This window comes from Mastigoproctus giganteus, chromosome 7 (assembly GCF_048544385.1).
Source record: "Mastigoproctus giganteus isolate SK-2022 chromosome 7, ASM4854438v1, whole genome shotgun sequence".
NCBI lineage: Eukaryota > Metazoa > Arthropoda > Arachnida > Uropygi > Thelyphonidae > Mastigoproctus > Mastigoproctus giganteus.
Window position 1 is genome coordinate 158,823,799 of NC_143581.1, and position 25,959 is coordinate 158,849,757.

Consider the following 25,959-nt stretch of genomic DNA (forward strand, 5'->3'; position numbering starts at 1 on the left):
ATATGACATAATGTATTACTATACAGTCAGCATAATGTGCTAAGCCTAATGAGATAAAATCTGTGAAATGTAAAGGAAATAGTTAATAAAAATGTGGAAATTCATATTTCGGAAATATCTCATAAAAATATGGAAGGTCATGGTTCAGTTCCTGTTGAGACAAGAGGATATTTTTTGCGCAGTGTGACTGAGTTAGTCTTGGCTAAGGGTTACATAGTTTTATGTCCCAGAAACTTTGGATTTCATTCAGTTTGTTATTTGTTTGTTTGTTATTTGGTTTTTAGGAGCATTAGCAACTAAGGCCATATTGCTCCGGGATATGCGGTGGTCATTCCTTGACCTTTCCGCATACTCCGTATTTGGTGGTGACGGGCTCGAACCCCGGTCTAATCAAGAAGCATGTGCTACGCACTGCTGCTCCTTCCCACCTGGCTACGGAGGCGCCCATTTCATTCAGTGGGCAAGCAATCATCAGTATGCTGATGCCTCAAGCCTTTAACTATCTTGGTGCATTATGCATGTGCATACTGTGCACAAACAGCACAGCGTCATTTGATGATTTGCTTCATCATATCATTATTCTCTGTCAAAATGGTTGTCATTATTAAGATGTTCTTGTCCAAGTAATGTTAGGTCCATAGTCAGTAGATTGTTTGCATTATAAAAATGTTGCCTCAGACAGTGGTCACTGTAAACAATCTGCATGCAGTATAAAATTTCACATGGACACACACACACACACACACACACACACACACACACACACACACACACACACACACACACACACACACACACTTTTTGCATCAGAAACTGCATTACATTTTAATTTGTACGAACCCATGTGTGCATAATACATTGCACTTCACATTTTCTGCATTGGCTGTTGTCCACCTATGTATGTGCCTTGTACGTGGTTCATTTATTTTGTTCAGTGCAGTTTTTCTCTGTTCAGTATTTCTGTGTTTCATTTGAGCAGTTCATATAGTATTTTACTAATTTGGATTAAAACCAAATGTGTTTTGGTTAGTGAAAAGCAGAATATGACTGTTTTTCTTATTAAATAATGTGCTATATAATTGTGTTTAATAAGTAGACAAAACAACTCTAAGTGCCTTTATTGCATTTCTAAAAACTTTGCTGTTCCACCCAGCTTTTTTTTTTTTTTTTTTAATGAATGTGAAAAGTATCCATTTATTTCTTTTCAATGTCTGCATTGTCCTTCGCAACTGATTTTTAAAAGCTGCTTTACATTATTTTAGGAGAGAAAATTAATGAATATTTAATGTTAATCTTTCTAATAAAGTAATATCTATCTATACCTTTAAAAAGTTTTCCTCCTAGTGATATTTATTCGAGCCAATGGGAGAAGAGGGCAAGGCAGTTATGTCACTACAAATGCAATTAATTATTGGCAGCTGCCTTCATAACATTCATCAATCTCATGCACGTGATTCACTGTCTAACATTTGATGTTCCATTGTAATGAATATCGTATATTTGTAAATATTGTAGTATTAGTATTTTGTAAATATTTTAAATATTCGTGTAGTTTAGTATTTTGTAAATATTTTAAATATTTGTATAGTTTGTAAATATTTCAGTAAAATATTTTAGTCCTGCTCTTTTGGATGCAACAATATTCCTCATGTATTATGGAACCAGAAGCAAAAGGCCTTTTCCTAAATGCAGGTAAATAATTACATAGTGATATTGGCTGAAGTCCAGTATAGAGATTACGAGATCTGCCTTAAACATGTCATAGGGTATCGTGACTCACATGGAAATAGCCGATGGTGATTTACGTGTGAGTCATGATTTAATCCATTGCAGAACCGATGGAATGTTTTCCAAGGTCGACCTGGTGACTAATCATACTGGGGATTCTTTTCTTTGTGATCGATGTAAGGAGTGCACCGATCTTAAATTACAATTTGGTGCACTGATGGAACAATTTGAGTCACTGAAAAAATGGGTGATTGCCCTCGAGAATAATGCATCTGGGAGCTCGTCGGGGACTCAAGACTCCAGCAATCTACCAACTGGTGCACTTCCAATTCGGGCCTCAAAAAAGAAAAAAACCAAATGCAATCTACTCTGGTTCAAAAGGACTTCGTTTTATTAGGAGACTCTATTGTCAGGGAAATGGGGAATATTTTTTGTAATAAGGATAGGTGGAGTAGAACCAGGGTATGTCTGCCGGGAGCAACTATTAATGATGTCACCAACAGATTGTCAGATTTTAAGGGAGTAAAGAGAATATTATGATTCATGTGGGACTAATGACATTAAACATATCTGATTTGCTGGAAAAATACAGGACCATGCTGAGGGAATGCCGTGAGCTAGGCCACAATGTCTATGTGTCTGCAATTCTGCCCAGACACAATAGGAAGAATTATATGTTAAAAGCCTTGTGGATTAACTCAAGACTTGAAGGACTCTGTAAGGCTTTTGGTGGGGAATTTCTATCAGCTTGGCCCACACTTGTAGGTAGAAGGAATTTGTTTTGTAGAGACGGGATACTCTTAAACAAAGGTGGTGCAAAAGGTTTTGCCAGTATTATTGAGGATACCTTAAAGGTTCAGGGAAACTGCTAGTTAGGGGGGATGTGGGTAATACTGACACGCATTTATCTGATAATATTGGTCAAAGTAACTCTTGCATATACCTCAAGAGTTCTTATCTGTTTCCCCAACTGGACATATTATCTAGAGGTTCTGGGGACAGAAACGTTTCAAGTGAGCCGGTAGCTAATGCCAGGGAAGAGAGCCTAAAAAACTTCAAGGGTTGTTAAATATACAAGAACAGTAAGTCTTAATTGTTTATATAGTAATCTTAGAAGTGTCGTCAATAAAATGAGCGAATTCGAACTGCTGGTAAAAACAAGTAATGCGGACATAATAGGGCTAACGGAAACGTGTTGCCACCCGGAAATAGGGAATGATGAGTTTCAGTACAGCTTGTATAATGTATTTAGGAAGGATAGGGTAGATAGAAGGGTGGTGGGGTAATGCCTCTTATCAGAAGCAGCCTGTGTGTGACGATAGCTTTCCCAGATTCAGACGTTTCACGTCCTAGTATAGAATCTGTATGGTGTGAGATAGTTGGAAACAAAGGTATAATGCGAGTAGGAGTAATCTACAGATCAGGTGATTGTGAAGATTATGACGAAAGCCTCTACATGCAAATGGAATGGGCAAGTAAGCATCGATATCTTATCATGGGTGATTTCAATTTGCCTCTAATTGTTTGGAGAAAATGGAAAGAAAACTCAGCATGGGGAACAAACTTTTTAAATCAACTAGATGACTTTTGTTTGTATCAACATGTCAGGGAAAGTACTAGAGAAAAGAATATCCTAGATCTCATCATCACACATGAATCAGATGACATAACAGGGCTGACAGTAGAAGAACCAGTAGCAGGAAGTAATCACGGAGTTCTATGGTGGATGATGAAGAGAGAGAGAGGTAGCAGCAGTAAAAGGCAAAGGAATGGGTTATGATTTCAGAAAAGGAAATTATGATGCCTTAAGGTGCTACATGGCCTCTATTAACTGGATAGATATCACACAGAGAACGAATACAATAGAACTATGGTATGCTTTTAAAACATTAATCACAGATGCCTTGAATGCATATTTACCATTAAAAAAATACTCCACGAGGAGGCTTCCAAGTTGGATGAATAGTGAAGTTGCCATATTACTTGAGCAGAAAAGGTGGCATGGAAAAGTTACAGAGCAATAAAAAGTACTGAAGTCTATAATAGCTACAAGGTGATGTGTAATAGAGCCACAGAAAAGGTTCGACAGGGAAAGGCAGTTTAAGGGAAATTGCTAGCAAACAGAACAAAGAGGGAGGATAAAGAATTCTTCACATATATAAATACTAAGAAGAGCAGGACAAACCAAATCGGACCTTTAAGTAAGGGAAAAGGGATAGTATTAAAAACACCAGCTGCCATTGCAGATGTACTCAACAGTTATTTCGCATCGATATTTACAGAAGAAAAACCTTTTGTGGCAATAGGAAATTTTGGGAGCTAAGTTGAAAAATATGTAATTAATGATATTGAAATTTCGCAAGATTATTTAATGAAAAAACTTTCACGCCTACAAGCCAGTAAGACTCCTGGAGTTGATGGAGTATACCCTATAATCTTAAGGGAGGCGGCAAGTGAGTGTATTGAACCATTGAGGCTAATTATGCAAGCATCACTAGACTCTGGGGAGATTCCGTTGGATTGGAAAAGTGCCAATGTATCTCCCATATATAAGGGTGATTCTAAGAGTGAAGTGGGAAATTATTGACCTGTCAGTCTGACTTCAGTGGTAGGGAAAATCATGGAGGCAATGATAAAGGGTGGAATTCAGGATCATTTGGATAGAATTGATATTCTCAAGGATACTCCGCATGGTTTTGTAAAGGGAAAATCATGTTTAAGAAATCTGGTTCGCTATTTTGAAAGGGTCACTCACGAGCTGGATTTAGGGAATAATGTCGAGATTGCTTATTTAGGTTTCAGCAATGGTTTTGATTCCGTCCCACATGTGCGGTTGCTTTATAAGCTGGAACAGGTTGGAATCACTGGGAAAATCCTTAGATGGATATCAGGATGGCTTTAGGGCAGGAGGCAGAGGGTTGTGATAAATGGCTATTCCTCAGATTGGGTTGATGTTAGAAGTGGGGTTCCCCAAGGATCAGTATTAGGACCACTGTTGTTTTTAATTTTCATAAACAACATTGATGAAGGGATAGAGGGCATGATGTGTAAATTTGCAAATGATGTTAAAATTGGTAGAGTAGTTACTGATCACTGTCAAGCTGAGCTTCTTCAGAGAGACCTAGATAGACTTCAGGAATGGTCAGAAAAATGGCAAGCTATGCTTTAATCCATCAAAGTGTAAGATATTACACCTGCGAAAGAGTAATCCCAAAATAACTTATTCACTTGGTGGAGTTCAACTAAATCCAGTACTGGAGGAAAGGGATTTCTGTGTTACGATACGGTCAGACATGAAATTCTCTGAGCATTGTAAACAGGTTGCAAGGAAGGCCCATGGTGTCCTATCAATGATCTATCAAACTTTTGCAAGTAGAGATAGGGAGAGCACAGTATTCCAAGTGTTAGACCACACTTGGAATACTCTGTTCACACAGTATTCCAAGTGTGGTCTAACACTTGGAATTATTGAACACAGTATTCCAAGTGTCAGACTACACTTGGAATACTGTGTTCAAGTATGGAGACCGCACCTGGAGAAAGACATCGAGCTTCTTGAAATGGTGCAAAGGCAGGTAACTCACTTGGTGGGATTGGCAAAAGGATGTCCTTATGAAGAAAGACTTTGAATATGTGGGTTGCAGAGTTTGGAAACTAGACACCTTAGAGGAGATTTGATTCAGGTGTTTAAGGCTCTGAGAGGCATCAGTAAATTAAATGAGGACGAAATTTTCAAGATTATAAATGGTGCTAGAACTAGGGGACATAAATTCAAGTTATGAGGGCAGATGTTTAGATTGGACTGCAGGAAGTTTTGTTTTAGCCAGCGAGTTATAAAGCTACTGGAATAAGTTGCCTACATGGATGGTAGAGGCTGACAGTTTGGGGAAATTCAAAGGTCATCTGGATAGTACCTCCGGGTGAGGGAAAGGCATAGGATGATAGGGTTAATTTCCTTTTCTTTTAATAATTATTAGTTTGGTTTTTTTATCATTGTTTTATTCGGGGTTTTTTTTTTTTTTTTTTTGTCTGGTGCAGCACAAGCCATAGGCTTTCTTGTACCATGTGGCCATTACTAATACAGTAATGTTCCCGAGAAATGTCGCGAATACCGAAAATGCGAATACTGAGTTATGGCTCCCATAGTAATAAAGGGGTTCCGTTCCAAAGTATGAAATATATAAGAAAAACTAGTCTAAAATTTTGTCTATGTATGTATTATATGTACCTTCATAATATGACTATGTACATAGACAGTACATAGTGAAATGCAAGCATATGGCATCGAAATGAAACTAAGAAACAATTTAACATTAAATGTAATATTTATTGAAATTTCAAACAAATCTTTCAAACCAGCGCCTTTGCTAGCTAAAAAACTTATCCTGCCAGTGCTATCACCAGTTTCGCTAAAGTGTTGATAAAGGAGTTTTGCCTTTTCACGAATGATGAGTGAACTTAATGGAATTTTATTTTGAGTTCGGTCTTCTATCCACAGATTTAAAGCTTTTTCCATTTTTTCTAATTTAACATCATGAGTTACAGAGCAAATTTTTGAAGCAATTAGCGCGTTTTCAAGGACACTACGGCGGATTTTTTCTTCCGATTTTTTGATGGATCGTACCGTTGACTCATTGATTTTATGTTTTGCCACTTTCACCATTAGAAATTTTGTCTAATAACTCAATTTTATTCGCTGATGTCATCACCTTCTTTGATATTTTCACATTTCCCTCATTATTCGTAGCCATATTTTTGTACGGGTTAGGAAGAACTTGTCCACAATAAAGTCACTTTCTTCCGTTAACACACTCGAAAAAGTCTGTTTTACACTGCGAAATGGTAGAGTTATCACTTTTGTAAGCATATCAATTTATAAATTGATAAATTTATTCAATTTATAAGCACATAAATTAGAAGCAAACGACGAAACCTTCCATGATAAATGCATAACACATACTGATTAGTGAGAAACATCCACGCCGCGATTTTGTCACCCCTTTCCCCCCCCCACCAAAGAGCGCTGTTTTGACCGGGAAAGATAATTTTAGCCACGCCCATGTTTTTTATGGTGGAAAATGTTCATGGCGCTTTAAAATTCACATTTTTTTAGGTTTCATATTTATTAAATCAGCGACCGCGAATACAGATACCGCGAATAGCGGAGGTTTACTGTACTAATAATAAACACTGGCAGGTACATTGATGAAAGCGAGGAAGACAGCGATAATTGACAGGTGAAGGCACCTCCCTTTTCTGATTGTTTTGTGTCATGGAGGAGGGGCTTAGCTTAGGTAGGGTGTTTATCCCTCTGTCTTGCTGTTTTAAAATGGGAAAATGAGTTCATGATTTAAAAATAGTGGCAAATATGGGAAAAAAACCCTAGACACTATCAACCTAGGAGGACAGTGGGTGGGGAAAGCAGTGGAATCTGCCAATCACTGCTTTGTTCCTTTCCGTTTGTCGAAATATGGGAGTCACAACTTGTCAATCACTGCTTTCCCACCATTTTGCTTGCCGCCATGTTGGAGGATGTACACCATTCTGGAGGTTTACTGTGATATTTATTCGACCTTGAGAATGCCGCACACTACAAATGCACAGGTATATAATTACATAGGTCATTTCCTGATTAGATATCGGCCAGTGTGTTTCGGCAGGTATGTCTTTTACGTAGACTTATTCCATATACCTCTACATTTTATGTAGAAAAGCATGCCCAGAGGAAAGCGAGCAGGGGGCAAAGTCCCCCCTAGTAACTATTAATTATTATTATAGTTAATAATATTTCTGGCACTTAGACTGTATATTATTTTCAACTTCATTTTTTTTTAACAAATTTTAGTAATTTTCTTTTAAGGGCTTAAAACTTTGCAGCTCAATGATCAAAAAGCAGGAATGTCTGGATTAGATAAAGAACATATAAATCAAATTATATATACAGCTTCGAAAGGAACATCATATTTTAATTATCAAGAAAAGAGACAGCAGAGAATTGATAAAAGGATTTCAGAGATGATTACTAAGTTGCAAAGTTTGACAAAGGTTCAGATACAAGAAGCCACAAAAAAGGTTTGCTTCATTTTGTTTCTTTTGTTTTATTTTACATTTAATTTTCATTTTGTTTGTGTATGTATTTTCATTTTTATTTTTTGTGTAATTCAGACATGAATGTGTGTGGAAACTATGTATACTGTTTGGCTGTAGTCTTCAATAACTACTTTTCATTTTACTGATTTTATGGGCCATGGTTTGACACAAAGTGACTATTGAAGCTTATCAGTGAACATGAAGTTTTCTTGGTCACACTGTGTTTGCTACATACATAAATGTGCCAAATTTTCTGGTTTCCCTGTAAAGAGTTTTGAATTTAGGGTATTTTAGGAGTTTATGAATTGTTTACTTTTCTTCTGGATTTCAGTTATGCTATGTTTTTAAAAATTATATGTGTGTTATGCTTTTTAAACACAGGCCCACCAAATTTATTGATATACAAGATGTGGTTATTAAATAACGAGACTGTGTGCACAGCCACCACCCACACCGAATGCCACCTGTGAAACAAAGACATAGCAGTTGACCTTGAACCTTTCTCTAGTTTTCTGGCAAGTCATGTTCCAACACACTCATTTGACAATCAGATGCACTTCATAACTCACATCGTGTACATCGCAGACGAAATTCGAAAGCGTGTCGGCATGATTGCTCAAATTACAAGGAAAGAATGGAGCATCAGGAATAAATGCTGCATTCCCCAAGCTCAAGGTACTGCTGCATGGACAAAAGATTTCTGTTTTTTAGAGCTATTGAGTGCAGCTGTGATTCAATGCACCAAACAGCTTAACTTCAGCAGACAGTGAAACAGTATTCAAAAATTACCTGAACATCGGGAAGCTGTGAATCACGAAGGAGACTACATTGAAGGTTTATAATGTAAATTATGTTATAAAATAAATCCATTTTAAATTGATTGATGAACAGAAATAGAACTGGCTTTCTGTGTGCAAGCCCCTGCAATCACAGGCTAGGAAGGAGAGAAACTCCCTTTCCAAGGTATTAACTGGGGATGAGAGATGGGTTTACAATTATGATCTCGAGTCAAAGCAGCAATCCTTCAAGTGGAAAAGTCCATCTCCATGTCCAAAAAAAACATGGCAGATTCAGATCAAATGTCAAGAGCATGCCAATTGTTTTTTTTTTTTTTGACAGTGAAGGAATTGTTCATCTGGAATTCCTTAAACTGTAAATCACCAGTTCTGTGTTGAGATCATAAGGTGTTTAAGGGAGGATATCAGGAGAAAACACGCAGACAAATGGTGCACACAGGATTGGGTTCTGCATCACAACAATGTGCCAGTCCAAACAGCTGTGTCTGTTCAATAGTTTTTAGGCAAGAAGAAAATGGTGATGGCCCACACCCTCCCTATTCTCCTGACCTGGCCTTCTGTGGCTTCTTCCTGTTCCCTGAAATGAAAATCTAATTAAAAGGATAAAGATTCAAAGATGTCACAGAGATGCAAACTGATTTGCAGAAAGTGTTGGATAGCATCAAGAAACAAGAGTTCCAGAGCTGCTTCAAACAGTGGGAAAGGCACTGGCATCAATGAATAAGCTCTGGAGGGGACTACATTGAAGGGTACAATGCCAACATGTAAATAATGTAAGTGTAAATTAATTTTATTGTACCAGTTTGGAAGCTTTTGGCTTGTGCTTTATATATATATATATATATTATTCTTTTGTATTATCATTCTATTGTGTCTTAATCTGTCTTTTGTGCATCGTTAATGCCATTGTTATTGCCATGTTGGCCAATTGAACATTATACGTGCCAGTGTATATACGTTTACAATAGTTCGATTTTCTTAAATACTGGTGTTTTTTACATATAGGTATTTGCGTTAAATTTTTGATTTTCTTAAATACTGGTGTTTTTTACATATAGGTATTGGCGTTAATACAATACTGGTCTTTAAGCTAGCCTTGTCTCGGTTATCTTAAATTCAAGAATTTAAGATAACCGAGACAAGGCTAGCTTAAAGACCAGTACTGTATTAACGCCAATACCTATATGTAAAAAACACCAGTATTTAAGAAAATCGAACTATTGTAAATGTGTATATATATATATGTTAATTCTGTTTAAAAGTAATAGTAGCTATTTTCAATGCCGACTGGGCTAGCCGGGTGGATAAAGTGCCTGCCTAACAATCCGAAGGTCGCGGGTTCGAATCCCGCCTCGGGCTTCGATCAAAGTACTGCAGAAACCTTGGGAGGTGCATTATGGCCACAGAAGCCGATCGGCCAACAACTACCGAAAGAAGAAGAACTGCTATTTTTAAATTTACAATAGTCTTCAAAATTAGTGTAGTCATTCAGTGAAATTTGAGATGAATGGGCTTACACCAGTTAAAATTGAAGAAATTCTCTGAAATTCAAATCCAGAACTCAAGGAAACTGAATTAAGTAATATGTGTATGAAGGTAAAAGATATTACTGCATCTAAAAAAAAAAAGTAATTTTTAAAAATTTGTTTTTTATTTTTTAAGATTTGTAATGTTGCCTTTTTTTTCCAAAATTTTGATATGTATTTATTTTTGTCAGTTTATTTTTTTTACTTTACTATTTGGTTATTAATTCAGAATAGGAAAAAATAGAGTCCAAAGACGGGTAATGCATTTGATGAAATGAGCAAAAGGGCATCCATACTAGAAAAAAAGTTTTTAATATGTGGGCTATGAAGCTTGAAAATTAGATACTGTAGAGGTCACTTGATTGAGGTGTATAAGGCTCTGAGAGGTAAAAGTAAAATGAATAAGGGTGGAAGTTTCACTGTTATGATTCTGAAACTAGAGACTATAAATTGAAATTAAGGATTTTGATTTGATTTCAGTTTTTATGGTGCAAATGCAACTAAGGCCATGATGTGCCAAGTCCAATATTTAAAAATAATATATCAATATATACAAATGGCTATAAGACAAGTAATAAATAAAAATGAATTCAGGTAAAAGAGAAATATATATGATGCATACTAAAAACATTTATTAAGGTAATAAGAGCTGTTAGATGCTCAATATCTCCTATGTTCTATTAGTTATTACATAATTAAACAGGCATTACCTTGATTTCTTTTATAGGGAAGCTTTTATCCAACTCTCCAGGTCCAACACATAAAATGATTAAAAGGATATTAACTTCGTCTTGATGTGTTCCATACCGGTAGAGTGAACAAAAATTAATAGTCCAGGATCGATGTCGAGACCCCAAAACCACCAACTGCGACACAGCCATCAGCATCGGAAAACATTGTATCTAATACTAAAATGGTTTAAAATTATTAAAATTAAAATTAAAATATGCCATCACATAATTTTAATAATATTAAACCATTTTAGTATTAGACACGTTTTCTGATGCCGATGGCTGTGTTGGATAGACGCTTCCCTATAAAATAAATCAAGGTAATCCCTGTTTAATTACGTAATAAAAACATTTATATACGTGTATACAGGTTTGTGATTTTTAAAAAGTTAAAAATTGCAGACATATCGGCCAGTCTAGCAAAAGGTAAATGTTCTACGAGTTTTCTCTTGGCCAATTCGATTGTGATGTGTTAAGGTGAACTCAAAACTTTTCTGTTTTCTCAAAATAGAAAAGTTTTGAGTTTTTTACGCAAAACTTTAATGGAAAGAAAAGAATAATGCTTGAGCAAATGAAGTATTTATGGGAAATTAAATGAATAAGAAATTAAAAAAGACCTATAATGAAACCTTGATTAACAGTCCAGAAAATGTAATTCAGAAGAAACAGTTATCAGTTCTTCTAGTGATAGTGAAAGCAACTATTAAAATTTTTTTTACTAATACTGTTAAATATGTTTTCAGTGAATAAGTACAACTGAAGGTCCTAGTTTTTCTTTTCATATTTGTATATTTTTAGGTAATATCTGTTTGAGACAAGCATATGACTACTGGCAGGATCAACCAGGTAGCATTCGCAACAGTCCACGAATGCACTGCGGTCTCGCCGCAGAAAATCATTTCCGACTGCGTCGCAGTCGAGGTGCGCCAAGTCCGGCACACCAGTGTTAGGTGGGTGGAAAACTGCTAGCTTAGGATGATTCACAGACTAATAGATTAACGGTAGACATAAGCATCAGTGAAAGTGATTCTTCATCATCATCATCATCAGCCATTTTCAATCCACTGCAGGATGAAGGCCTCTCCAGCAACTTTCCAGTTCCTTCTGTTTTGAGCACTGGCCATCCATTTACTACTCAAAAACTCATGAATTTCATCTATCCATCTCCGCCTTTGTCTTCCAGGTTTTCTTCTAGCTCCTCTTGGGTACCATTCTGTTATTTTCTTAGTCCATCTGTCATCATGTCTTCTAGCTATGTGTCCTGCCCAAGACCATTTTAGTTCTTTAGTTTTGATAAGAATGTCCTTTACTTGAGTTTGCTGCCTAATCCATGTGTTTCTCTTCTTATCTAACAGTCTAATTCCCAATATAATTCATTCCATTCTTCGCTGTGTAGTTCTCAGCTTCTCTTCCATTCTTTTGGTGAGTGCCCAAGTTTCACTTCCATAAGTCATGGTGGGGAGTATACATTGATTCATTATTTTACGTTTCAGACAAACTGGGATATTGCTCTTCAGTATGTGACTATATTTCCTGAATGCTATCCATCCAAAATTTATTCTTCTCTTGACCATCTTTGTCAGTTAAAATCTGATTGAGTATATAAGGCTTAGTTAGATGGTTAAAAGTGCTAAAGCATAAATGGCATGCATTTAAAAATCTAGGACAGTCAATAAGGACATGTTTCAACGGTAAAATGGTGAAATTAAGGAAGAGATTTAAACTGGATTGCATGAAGAGTTCTTTTAACTAGTGAGTTGTTAATTATGGGAATAAGTTACCTCCATGGGTGGTGAGGCTGACAGCTTGTGGAAATTTAAAGGTCAACAGTCAATACCTACATGAGGAGGGAGTCAAATAGGTATTTTATTTTATTACTTAACTGTTATTATTTTTGTTTTTAATTTTTTTTTACCAGTGCAGCAAAAGCCTAGGGCTTCCTTGTGCTTTATGGCTAATACTAAAAAAAAAAAAATTTATATTTAAATTCATTTATATATATAGTTTTTACGTTCAGCTCCAGGTGACATACATACCACCCATAAACTCATTCACAGAAAGGTTAATAGAAGCCTTGTGAGAGTGTGTGTGTGTTCCTGAAGATTATTACTTGTAATGATTCTTGCAGAAAACTTCTTGGTCCACAGTGAATGTGATAAGTGAATGGCTCTTTGCTTGTCTATCTGTTGATGTAATTATTTCTAATAGGCTTCATGTTTTCTAGATGGATGGTCTTGCTGCTCATTTAGAAGCCGAAGGAGACCTAAGTCGTATAATTGTTCACATTGACATGGATGCTTTCTATGCTGCTGTTGAAATAAAAGATAACCCAAAACTTAAAGATTTACCAATGGCTGTTGGTTCAATGTCTATGCTGGTAAGATTTTTAAAATAGTTTTTGTTGATGACAACCATTAATCTAGTAATAATTTTACTAGATTAATAGTATCAGTTGATATAGGTATTAATGGATTAATACCTATATCAACTGGAGTAAAAACCTGAAAGTCTGAAAAACCTAAAAATCAGTTGATATAGGTAATAGAGATTATCTATTTAAATAGTAAATATTTAGGAAGTTGTATATTGAAACAATTTAAGAAACAATACTGCTTATAAACAACACACACATAATTATAGGTAATAAAATTACCTATAATTATGAATTTTAGCACTCAGGAATTATTCAAAAACACAAAATACAAGGTAGCGCCAAAACCTGTCTGTAAAATAGAGTTAAGTTTCAAGATTTCAAATATTCAAGTTTCAAAAAATATTTATTTATAGCATAAGAAACATATTTATAGCATAGTGATTTTTGCTTGCACTGACCAAGTGAAAAGAACTTAATTGGTAAGTGAGAGAGTAAACACAGTAACCCATAAAAAATTGACACAAGGCATAGATATTTAGGTGATAACGTATATTAAATTTAGCAAATACAGAACATACACAGAAGCTTTCGGCTACTGTATGTAGCCTTTTTCAATTAATTGAGTGCTGGCAAGCGGTTGTTTTTATGTGCTGTAGCTGACCTTTGAGTAAGTAAGTAAGTTCATGAGGTCACGGAGGAGGGGAGAGTGGTTTATTTACGTACTTGAAGGTCAGCTGCAGTACATAAAAACAACCGCTTGCCAGTGCTCAATTAGTTGAAAAAGGCTACATACAGTAGCCAAAAACTTCTATATATGTTCTGTATTTGCTAAATTTAATATATGTTATCTCCTAAATATCTGTGCCTTGTGTCAGTTTTTCATGTGTTACTGTGTTTACTCTCTCACTTACTAATTAAATTCTTTTCACTTGGTCGGTGCAAGCAAGAAATCACTATGCATCCAAATCCCAACATCACAGGGTTCTTCAATCATCTTGTTTATAGCATTTCTTGTGATTCTTTGTGTCACGATTCAGCTAAGCATATTCTGGAACCGAGACTTGATAAACATGTTGCTTCAGTTTCATCTAACTGTTATGAAGTTGTGCATCATGTCACTACTTGTAATCATTTATTTGCCTTTGAAAATGTCAATGTAATGCGCATACAGCATAATATCACAAAATTTTTAATTTCAAAAGTGTTAATTAAACTTATTTACTCTCAAACTATTGGTCATATGAGCACATGTTGGAAAAACTTTCCTGATGCTATGAGAGTTAGTTATTTAAAACCTTATCCACTTGGTACTAAAATTTAGCTTGTCCACGAATACATCTCATCTGTCAAAGCCCTGCCTGGCTTAGGGCTATGCTGTTTTAATAATTTTAATAGTGATGTTTGATGAAATCCGTATTCTCCATATGGGATTTCCTTATCTCCATATGACATTTCCATATTCTCACATTTGTGTTTTGTGGAATGTTGGATGTAACTTGTTCCCTGAGCACTAAAATTATGACTAATTTTAATGTGTGTATTGTCTTCAAGCAGTACTTGGGAAAAAATGAATGTAAGTTTTTTCTTATATTTAAAATTATCAACTTCAATGTATATCAGCCTCTGTAGCTCTTTAAAAAGCACTCACTCCACTCCACTCACTCACTATATTTTATATCAACAAATTATTTTCACTTGCATGGGGAGTGCACCAAAAAATTGGTTATATTTTATACATTGTACAATTTTTTGCATTAAAGTTTGTGTTGAAATTGAAATGAATTTCAAATTAAATTCAAATCACATTTACTTTTGATTTGCTGGTCATTACAATATTAAGCTGGACTTTTCAAAATTAAACTGGACATTGGATGTGAATAGATTTCTTCAAGTCCAAATGGATTTGAAGAAATTTTAAAGATACAAGGAGCAACTTAGTTTAGAACAGCATGTCTTAGCTCTTAGGCTGTAAAGGAATTTGAGGTGGACCCAAAAATTGTTAAGATTAAAAAATATAATATAAAAAAAATTAAACTAATGATTAATATAATATACTCTTGATAACTCAAAGTTGAAAGGAAAAGAAAAATTTGCTTTTATGTTATTGAAAATTTGACTTATTTTATTCTTTTCTATTAAAAATAAGTTATTGTATGACAAAACTGTAAAATACAGAAGACCTTATTTGATACATTATTTGACTACTCATTTTTAACTAATTAAAAAAAAAATTGTAACTACAGAAGTGCCTTATACTATATTAAAAATATATAAATAAACTTATACATTCACTTCATGAAATATATGTGGTAAGAAGGGTCTGGTACATTTTCTTCATCAATTTGTCCTCAGTATGGTTTATTACATAAAAATTTCCAGTTGCAATTGGAAGACCTTCAGTAAATTTACATAGTGTATTTACTACCTTTTGAGCTTCTTGGTATGTAGTCATCTTGTTCTTTGTGTTTGTGACAAACTCATCCTGCATCAGTTAAACATAACCCACCAATTTCACTATTGCCATAAATATTTATGAGTGTCGAATGAAACTGCTTCACAACCAAAGAGGAAAGGCGTCTCCATAGTCAGGTGGGCAGGAGCAGCAGTGCGTAGCACACACTTCTTGATTAGACCGGGGTTCAAGCCCATGACCACCAAATACAGAGGATGCGGAAAGGTCAGGGAATGACCACCGCATATCCCCGGAGCAATATGGCCTGAGTTGCTAATGCTCCTAAAAACCAAATAACAAACAAGCAAACAAAGAGGAAATGATAGTAATCTGCTGTCACCTGAACATTAACATCATCCTTGCCTTTTACGACAGGATTTGTTACTGTAAATTCAGCTAACCTGGAACAATTTGCAGTTGTGCTTTTAGTAACAGTGTGCTTTACTTATTCTCAGAGGCTGCAGTAAATTTATTTCAAGAGCATTCCAGTCCTCTATCCTGGATGCACTTCTTTACGTTTGCCTGCCATATACTTCCTTGTTGTTATCCAAGCATTACAGTTTGCAATATCATTGCATAGTGAGGGGTTTTATGCTAGAAAACATCTTGGTTTTGAAGATTTTACTGTCACCAGAGAGGGTAGTTCCCAGTTCTATTCATGTTGCCACCCAAAAGAAGAGTTAAAAATTCTTTTCTATACTTGTTCTTTTCTATTCCACAACAAGAATTGACTTTAGAAGGTCAGTTTTATCTGGCACACTTGTAAAACAAAGTGATATCATCTGCACTAAAATGTTTACGCTATAATTTTTTTGAATTTCAGATAAAGCCTTGTGCATTAATTACAGACCTCATAACTGACATTTAGTGCATTATAGCTGCAGTTGCTGATGCACCAACAAACCCAACAACAACAATAACTGCAATAACTGACATTTGAACTTTCTCCATAAATGTTTTATAAAACAATGTCTTTTTTGGAAATTTACTAGCCATTCACTGCTTTTCTTAAATCCTTTATTGGTGGGCTGCAAGAAATTTCCTGTAGCTTAGGTGGGCCTTGCTATTCAGAAGGTTGGGAATTGCTGGCATCCATGTTAACATGTGAAGCAAATTCAGTAATAACCCATAATTTTACCATTGCATCATGTGATACATATTCATTTGGAAGGATTTTCCTCTTCCTCACTTATCCCTTCCATTTGGAAGGATTTTCCTCTTCCTCACTTATCCCTTCTACCTCTGTTTTCTTGCACAGCTTTCCTTCACATGTATTTCCTAAAAATTAGTCTACTGAAATCCAAGTTTAATGTCCACAAGTGTTTTTTTATCTTCTCAACCTTCAACTCATGCATGATATTAAGTACTATAGGTTCTAATACATTTCATGTTTTGATTTTTCATTAAAAAAAAATTGAAGAATGTTAGTTCCTACTGAAGGAAAACAGCTATTTAGTTTTTCACCATATGGATAGATTAAATACAATCACTGTTGATATCTATCTGTTATAATTGGCTTAGATATATTTGGATATTTATGATAAAAATTTGGATAAAAATAATCAGTAAAAAGATTAAAATATTATTAACAACAACAATATCGCATCACTAAATTAACAATGAACACTAATAACAGTATATTCTTACTAAATCAACAATAATATTTTGTTGTCATAGGATATTTTAAGGTTATTATACTTGGTGTTGCTGTAACAAGTGCAATTGCTTCATGTAATTGTAATATTTTATGGTAATTGAAATATGTAATTAAATTCTATTTGCAGTCTACTTCAAATTACAAGGCTCGAAAGTTTGGTGTCCGTGCTGCAATGCCTGGCTTTATTGGAAAAGGCTTTGTCCTAATCTTATAATTGTTCCTCCAGACTTCCAAAAGTATAAAAAAGAGAGTCATAAGATACGAGAAATATTAGAAACCTATGATCCAGATTTCTTGGCAGTGGGTCTAGATGAGGCATATTTAGACCTGACTGACTATCTGAACAGGAAATTGCATAAAACTTGTGATAAATTTGTCGAAACCAAACAGATCTTACCTGAAAGAGATCTTTTCTTTTTAAATGAAGATGAAAGCAATTCAGCTTTTGGTACTGAGCTGCAAGAGCAAGTTGATATAAAAGACATTGAACAACTTGCATATGATACAGTTCAAGAAATAAGAGAAAATATATTTCATGCTACACAGTTGACTGCTAGTGCAGGTAAGTTTCATTTAAAAGAAGAGTAGTATATTTTTTGTTATTTTTTTCTATATAAAAAAAGAAAGACAAAAATGTGTCTTATGTTCTTTATTTAGTATTTTGATAATCAGTTAAAGATTCTGAATTCATAAAGATGATCTTTGAAATCAGAAATAGATCACCAATATAAAATAAATTATTTTTCACCACAATATATTCATAAATTAGAAGTTATATAAAAGTTTTTGAAATAAACACATAAATCTATAAAATTAAATGCTGAAAAATACTACATAATTAAATGCTACTCATTATGTTAAAATTCAATTCTTATAGCAATTTTTTCTTAAATTAAAATTTTTTTAATATAGTAGGACTTGCACAGTTTATTTTTCATGCAAGTTACATAAAGGAGGACAAATGGTCTATTCACGAAGTGACATTAAGTGACAGACTGGGTGCCTAAATTTGTATTTGTCTTACTCTGAGGACAGTACAGTAGCATAATTAGAAATGTGTAAGGAGGAAAAGGTTTAAAAATATAATTAAGTTTACAAATGGATTATAATTTTCTTAACTCCTTCTGGTTAAGAAATCTTAAATGAAAATTAATAGGTAATTAAATAAATTGCTGATTTAAAAATTGATTAAACTAAGAAAAGAACAGTTGCAGTAAACTGCAAGATCTGGTGTATTTTACAAAAAAAAAAAAAAATCAACAATTCGAAAATACAGTGCAACCTTGATATAAAGGGATGTCAGGCAACAACTTTAATACCTGCATCATAAGCAAAGCACGTTATAGCCAAAAAAAAATTTTCCCATTTTTTTCCCCCCAGTTTTTTTTTAACATAAATACACATTACTTAGTAAATAAATACTTATTTTACTAATGTTTTATGAGTATACAGACAAAAAAAGATTTAAAAATATTAAAGATTATCTCATTCCCTTTACATTCTACTAACACACAATGCTGTTATGGACTTACATTTTATGCATCTGTTCTGAACTAGTCATGTAATTTTGTTTTCCAGAATTGATGACAGCATTTTTTCAGTACATAATCTTAATAGTGGTCAGATGCACTAAATGAGAAGATGTTCACTGTCACTCTGACATTCTAACCATGCCATCACTTCATTAATGTTTTCAAGCACTTTGTTAATTTCTGGTCCTTTCTCCTTACGCAAGTCATCCATATTGTCTTTTGAGTCATTCCCTACGTCACTGGCCTTCTGTTTGTCTGTTGCCTTCCCACTGTTCACAGAGGCTGCAATTTCTTCCTCACTCAGGTAATGCACATCTGGAGCTTCTGCATGTGCCTCAATGCAAGCAGCCAAGTCATTTGCTCCAAGACTGCTACCAAGTATATCACAAGCAGTCTTTGCTTCTTATTCTGAAAATGCTACTAATTAAAGGTTATTATTAGTGATCTCATCTTTTCCAGCACATTTTTTCCCACAGTTTTCAGTTGCTGTTGAGCTTACTTTCTCCAACTCTAATTCAATATTGTATGCAACATCTTTCAGTGTTAATGTTTTTGGAAATCCCAGAACTTGAATTTCTGAGTTCACAACACTAGCAAGAAGTAGGTCACCACAATGATAGGCTTTGAAGTCTTGAATATTACCCTGATCTGTGGGCTGAATTAGTGCAGTTGTGTTCCTAGGCAGAAATGTGACTCTGATATTGTCATCTTTCAATTTCAGGACATCAGGTGAAGGAGGAGCTGGGCAGTGATCTAACAGTAATAGTCTTTTCTTCAAGTTTTCTGAAAAACAAGTGGCATCTCACCAGTGGTACAAACTCACTTTCAAACCATGAAACAAAAATATCACTCGCCATCCAACTGTTGGAGCAATTTTTATAAATCACAGGTAGAGATTTCATGTTAATGTGCTTAAATATGGGGGGTCTTCAACTTTCACTGATGCACAATGGCTTTAGTGTGTGATTTCCAGTCTTGTTTGTGCACAGTAACACAGTAATGCTCTCTTTGTTAGTTTTCATGCCTGCTTTGTTGGCTGCCTTTTTAATATAAAAGGCATTCTTCTTCTTATACAAGTCAATAACTGTGTTCAGGTTTTGAAAGCTGCATTATTTGAAAAAAAAACATTGATCTTTTTAAAGGAGTTCAAAGGTGAGCTACTTGTCTAATGTGAATAGCTGAGGGGTTTCAGTATGAGGTGAAATTACAAAGGTATGTAGACAAGGCAGAGGGATCTGATTGTGATGTATAAGGCACTGAAAGAGGGGAGCAAGTTGAATGATGGTGGAATTTTTGCATTGAAATGGGACACAAAAACCAAGGGACATAAATATAAACTATTGAAGAAAACTAATAGACTGGATCTTGGGAAGTTTACTTTTTGTCAGAGTGTTGTCAACCACTGGAATAAACTGCTGTCATGGGTGTTTGAGGCTGACAGTATAGTAATGTTTTAGAGGTAACTGGATAATACCTTCTAGCAGTAGGAAGATGGTAAAAAGGATGAGAGCTGTATAGGTAAGTTTTTTTTTTTTTTTTTGTTACTGCAGCAAATGCTCAGCTGCCTTTACTAGATATCCCATTTTCCCCTTCTTAAAATATTTCACAAATTTCATGCTCCCCCCCCCCTCCAGAACAAGCGAAAATAGACAGATTTGATATAAAATTTAGCTATGAGTGTATGTACTTATATAAATTAATGTATACAGGGTGATTCACTACCAGTGCGACAAACTTGCAGGAGGTGTAGGGGGCACAAAGACGAATCGGAATCACATAGCATTGCAGGGTCCGAAATGCCTTCGTCATGCGGTAGAGGATGTTGAACAGGAGGTCGCGTGAACAGCGATCCTGCTGGAAGTCAGCATTTGCAAACCGTTTCTGTTGAAGAAACGAAGTAACAAAAGTCCTCTGGAGTGGATAATCCGCAGGCTCCAGTGATTGGACGCGTTGCAGATGGTATGAACTCATTTGGTTTGTTGACAGTATCCTCCATACAGTGGATTGGGAAATAGCCAGTCGCTCGAGTACTCGTACTCGGATTGCCTTCTGCAAAACGTAGGACATTCTCCTCATTGTCTGGCGTCCTCGTCGTTCGTTCTCGATTCATGGTACCTCTCATGAAACCACCAGTCTCACTAACCTTCTGTGCACATGTGCGAAAATCGTATGATGAGGAGCATGCCTGTGCGGGAAACGTTCCTGATACAAGCGCAGAGCGGCGCGCCCGTTACAGTCCGCAGCTCCATACGCGAGGTGCATGTCGACCAGTTCAACGTTTGAATACTCGTCCATCCTACTGTCTCGGGAACCGGTTTGCAAATGCTGACTTCCAGTGGATCACTGTTCACGCGACCTCCCGTTCAACGTCCTCTACCGCATGATGAAGGCATTTCAGACCCTGCAATGCTATGTGATTCCAATTCGTCTTTGTGCCCCCTACACCTCCTGCAAGTTTGTTGCACTGGTAGTGAATCACCCTGTATAGTATCGGTGTAAATACACCATAGTTAACCCATAAACTTGAACTACGTATGTAACGTAGAGGGCATCGTTTTAATTGTATCTCATATTGTGGTTGCCTTCACAACGAGATAGCTGCTATTGCATTACTTCAAATAAATAACGCTTCTCTAGTAGAGAAGACTACTGTTATTTATTTTCAGCAGTACTAGCACCCAGACGATCATTTCGAAGCTATTGGGCCTCATCATCAGTGGGTGGGCAGGTACCCGGGTAATACAACAAACCATCACAGTTGCGAAGTTATATCCACAATATGAGAGATGCCAAAAGGGTGTGGTAGTAATGCATTTTGAAAACGAAACGCACAGGGCGTAATCCTTAAGGGTTTTGATAATTAACTATAATGCAATAGCAGCTATCTTGTTGTGAAGGCAACCACAATATGAGATACAATTAAAACGATGCCCTCTACGCTACATACGCAGTTCAAGTTTATGGGTTAACTATGGTGTATTTACACTGATACTATATAGTTAATTATCAAAACCCATAAGGATTATGCCCTGTGCATTTCGTTTTCAAAATAAATTAATATATATTTCAATTAATTTAACTAAAGTACATGAATCAAAGTCAAAAAATTCAGTTATATTTTGTTAAAAAAAGTACTTCTTACAAACAAGCCACTCCACTGTAGGAGGGGGGGGCGTGGAGAATGCTCAACACTTTGGGAACCTCTGGTCTCAACTAATACTAAATTGAAAACTAGATAGGATAAACCTAAAATCGAGCTGCATCAGACAACTTGTAATATGTTAACTGCTACAACAAAGATATTCTGGTAACCATGTATTCATAATGAGGCAAACTCTGTACAAGGTGATAAGTTCAATGGTTGGAATACTCTGAAAATAATTTTAGGCAAAGAATGAGTCATTCTAGTAATATAATTACCAATGATGTCATAATGAAAGAGTTTGTAAGGAAATAATCATATGCAATTGAAATTGTCAATAGAGATGCAATGGACCATAAAGATGATGACAAACTTTGTAGCTGCCTATGATATTGGTGATGGAAGAATTTAAGAGCTGCAAATTAACAGCATAACCAAATGAATTTCAAGAATAAGATATTAAGAAAGTATTTTGATTACTTCTTGGAACTGCAGGCAGATTAGAAAATAAGGAATTATAAACCAGAATCCTGCAGTTGCAATTAAATTTGAATTGTTTAATAATAATTTTAAAAATTTTAATTCAAACATAATGTGACTAGAATGGTCATTATTTCTAAATTTAATTATTATTAAACAGATAATAGTACATTTAATAAGCATTGGTGCTCTTAGAATTTTTCTAGATACACTCCAAGCAGAAATCAAAGCTGAAAAAGATGTGCATATATAATGCTGAAGTTTTGTGCACTTAACTATTTTATAAAGTTGAAAATGAAAGAGATTAATAATTTAATGTTTATATTTGATGTTCATAATATTTTTCTTTTTATTCAGCTGAATTAAAAGTTTTCTTTCACTAAAATTAAGTGTAGAAAAACACCTGTTTTAAATTTTTCTTAAAATTAAAAAGTACTTTTAATAAGCATCACAATCCATTATTAAGAGATCAGGCATTACTGTCATTTGAATACGCCAAGCAGAATTTAGAAAAACCAAAAATATTTTTTTCAAATGAAAAGGAAATTTAGGATTTGTCAGACCAGGTGCCATTGTCTTCGTAACAAATGGTGTTACAGTAATTTCTGGTTAAATAAGAACAAGAAGATAAGAAAGAAGAATATTTAGGTGGCATCGTGAACAGTTCATTTGCACCTTGCCTCACTGCTACCATATAACACATTGAAAAATGAAATAAAAATTAACTTAATTCAATAATAAGGAAGATAGTGCAAAAGGTCAGTAAGGCAAACATCAGCTAATACTGACTGTTAAATTTTGATGTATTTTTATCAACTAAGCTTTTCTTTTTTTTTTTTTAGTTTTGGGAGCATGTCCAAACTAGATTTTGAACAGGCTAAGAGTAGAAGACTTGCTTCTTGTCTTAATGGTAGCTGAGCATTCTGGTCTCTTGCCAAAGCTTTTTGGCTGCAACATTTTCCCATCTCTGCTCCCACCTCTGTCAAAACCAGGTGGTTCTATTGTCACTACAGCCAAGGATAAAGCTGACCTGCTAGCATCCCATTTTTCTTCCAACTCATGTATTAGTGATCTTGGTAAAACACCTCCCACTATTCCCAGCACGCTCCATTCAATGCCTCCTTTGGTCTTCCGTCATAAGGATGTTAGAAGGATTTTGACAAATCTTGATGCTAAGAAAGCTCCAGGTCCTGATGGTTTATCTCCACTCGTTCTCTAAACCTGTGCTCCTAAACTTACTCTTGTCCTTTGCCACCTTTTTTCCCTTTCTTATTCCAAAGGTGTTTTTCCTTCTGTTTGAAAATTTGCTCATATCCAGTCAGTTCCAAAAAAGGGTGACAAATCCCTCCCATCCAATTATCGTCCAATTGCAATTACTTCTACTCTTTATAAAGTAATGGAAAAATCAATTAACCACAAACTTGAACTATCTAGAAACTTTCCATCTGATCAATGATCGCCGGAATGGATTCCATCAGTGTCGATCTACTGGTGATATTCTGGCTTGTGTTACCCATTTATGGATGAATTCGATGGAAAGTTTGGTGAAACACAAGCAGTTGCTCTTGACATCTCAAATTCTTTCGATCGTGTTTGGCATACGTTTCTTCCAAACGGCTGTTCACTGTACAAATTGCAAATCCGCCCTTCCATTGAATATTGTTCCCACATCTGGGGCAGTGCCCCTAAAACCTCTCTGAGGCTTCTAGATTCCATTCAGAAGAGGGCAGTTAGGTTAATTAATGACTTTTTTCTAACAGACTCTCTCCACTCTCTGTCTCAGAGACGTTCTGTTTCTGCTGCTTGCCTTTTCTACAGATGCTTCCACAGGCACTGTTTTTCTGAATTGGCTTCTATAATTCCTGCTCTCTCTTTCAAAACAGTTCCAACACGTGCCACCATGAACCAACATCCATTTACTGTCCACAGAATCAACTTTTCATCTCCCCCGTTTATTCATTCAACTGCCGTTTTCTGGAACAACCTTCTTTCGTATTTCCTGAAAATTAGTCTACAGAAATTCAAGTCTAATGTCAACAAATATCTTCTTTCATCTTCTCAACCTCTGACCCATGCACGGTACTAAGTACAGTACTATAGGTTCTAATACCTCTCGTGTTTGGAGTTTTAGAAAAAAAAAAATAATAATAATAATGTTCCTTCTACAGTACCTTTATTCTTAATAATTAAGTTGTAATTCTTCCTCATAAAGTTGTTGTATTCCTTGTCGATATCTTTGTCCTGAAAGGTCAGCAGAAGCTCAGACTTGTTCATAATTTCCAGTACAGGCAGTTCCCGACTTTACGAGTTAATTCGTTCCTAGCGAAAGCGAAAACTTGTAAAGAGGGAATTTATTTCCCATAGACATAATGTTCAAAACAAGGGTTACATTCTCAACAATGAAATTTGACCATAGTAATATTAAATAAAGGTCAACAAAACAATAGTTTATGCTTAAACAATGATTTATTTATCCAAAGAAATGAAATATAATAATAAAGAAATTATTTATGTCATACAAATGTTAAAGAATGTTTATTCTTCACCATCATCGACTAAATGCATACTCGTTTGATGGTTCTTCACTCATTGTTGGCTTGGCACTCGTTATTGGTTTGTTGGAAGCATGCATAGCATGTATAAGCATTTTTTATATCTGTAGCAACTTTTCTAGTGCGCTTGAAATTTGAATCTTGTGACTCAAAACTCTCAGTTGCTTTTTCTATCTGTTGAAAAGTTTCATCAACGACTGTTTCATTTTGTATGATCTCTGCTGGTTCTTGAAATCCTTCAAAATTATCAATAAATTGAGGAAGAATTTATTCTGAACACCCTTCAAATTTATCCCCCTTAATAAGCTGGATAAATTTGAAATAGGACAAAACAGCGAAAATGAAGAGCAACATAACCACTCTCAGTATGGTAACGGCTTTATGTTATGTGAGATATTGAGATGCTCTCGTTTGCCTGAACAGATGCACACATAGTAGTACTGTATTGTCTAGCTACATACGTGGTTTGAAATGCCATATTTTATGAATGTTTAGCCTTTATTTATTGCAATTAATCTTCACGTTTTCGATTTGGTTGACACTTGAAAAAAAAAAAAGAACTTGTGAACCTGGGAACTCGTAAAGTAAAAATTCGTAAAACAGGAACTGCCTGTACATACTGCTTTTTCTTCTCTTCTGTTATCTCAGAGACCTTTGTATTATTTTACTCAAATCAGTTTTTTCCTTTCTTTTTTTACTTCTATATCAAGTGTGCATCTTACCATTGTGTTCGCTTCAGACATTTAGTTCAGGATGGTAACATCATTCACAATATATCTTCTGTTAGTGAGGGTAAAGAAATTTTCATTAGTTGTTAATCCATTTGGGCTTTTCCATGTCTACTTTTTGTTCACCCTTTTCTTGCAAAAAGTGTTCATTACTGACATTCCTCAAGATT

General features: G+C 35.2%; 1 protein-coding gene across 1 annotated transcript in view; it reads left to right on the forward strand.

The window, feature by feature from the left end:
- LOC150083282 (DNA polymerase kappa-like) overlaps positions 1-25,959 on the forward strand; it is a 217,657-nt gene that overhangs the window by 82,788 nt on the left and 108,910 nt on the right. The window contains 5 exon segments of the mRNA XM_090378460.1: positions 7,589-7,800; positions 13,097-13,249; positions 17,483-17,546; positions 17,549-17,705; positions 17,841-17,917. Of these exon segments, the coding sequence (XP_090234586.1) occupies positions 7,589-7,800; positions 13,097-13,249; positions 17,483-17,546; positions 17,549-17,705; positions 17,841-17,917 (663 nt within the window).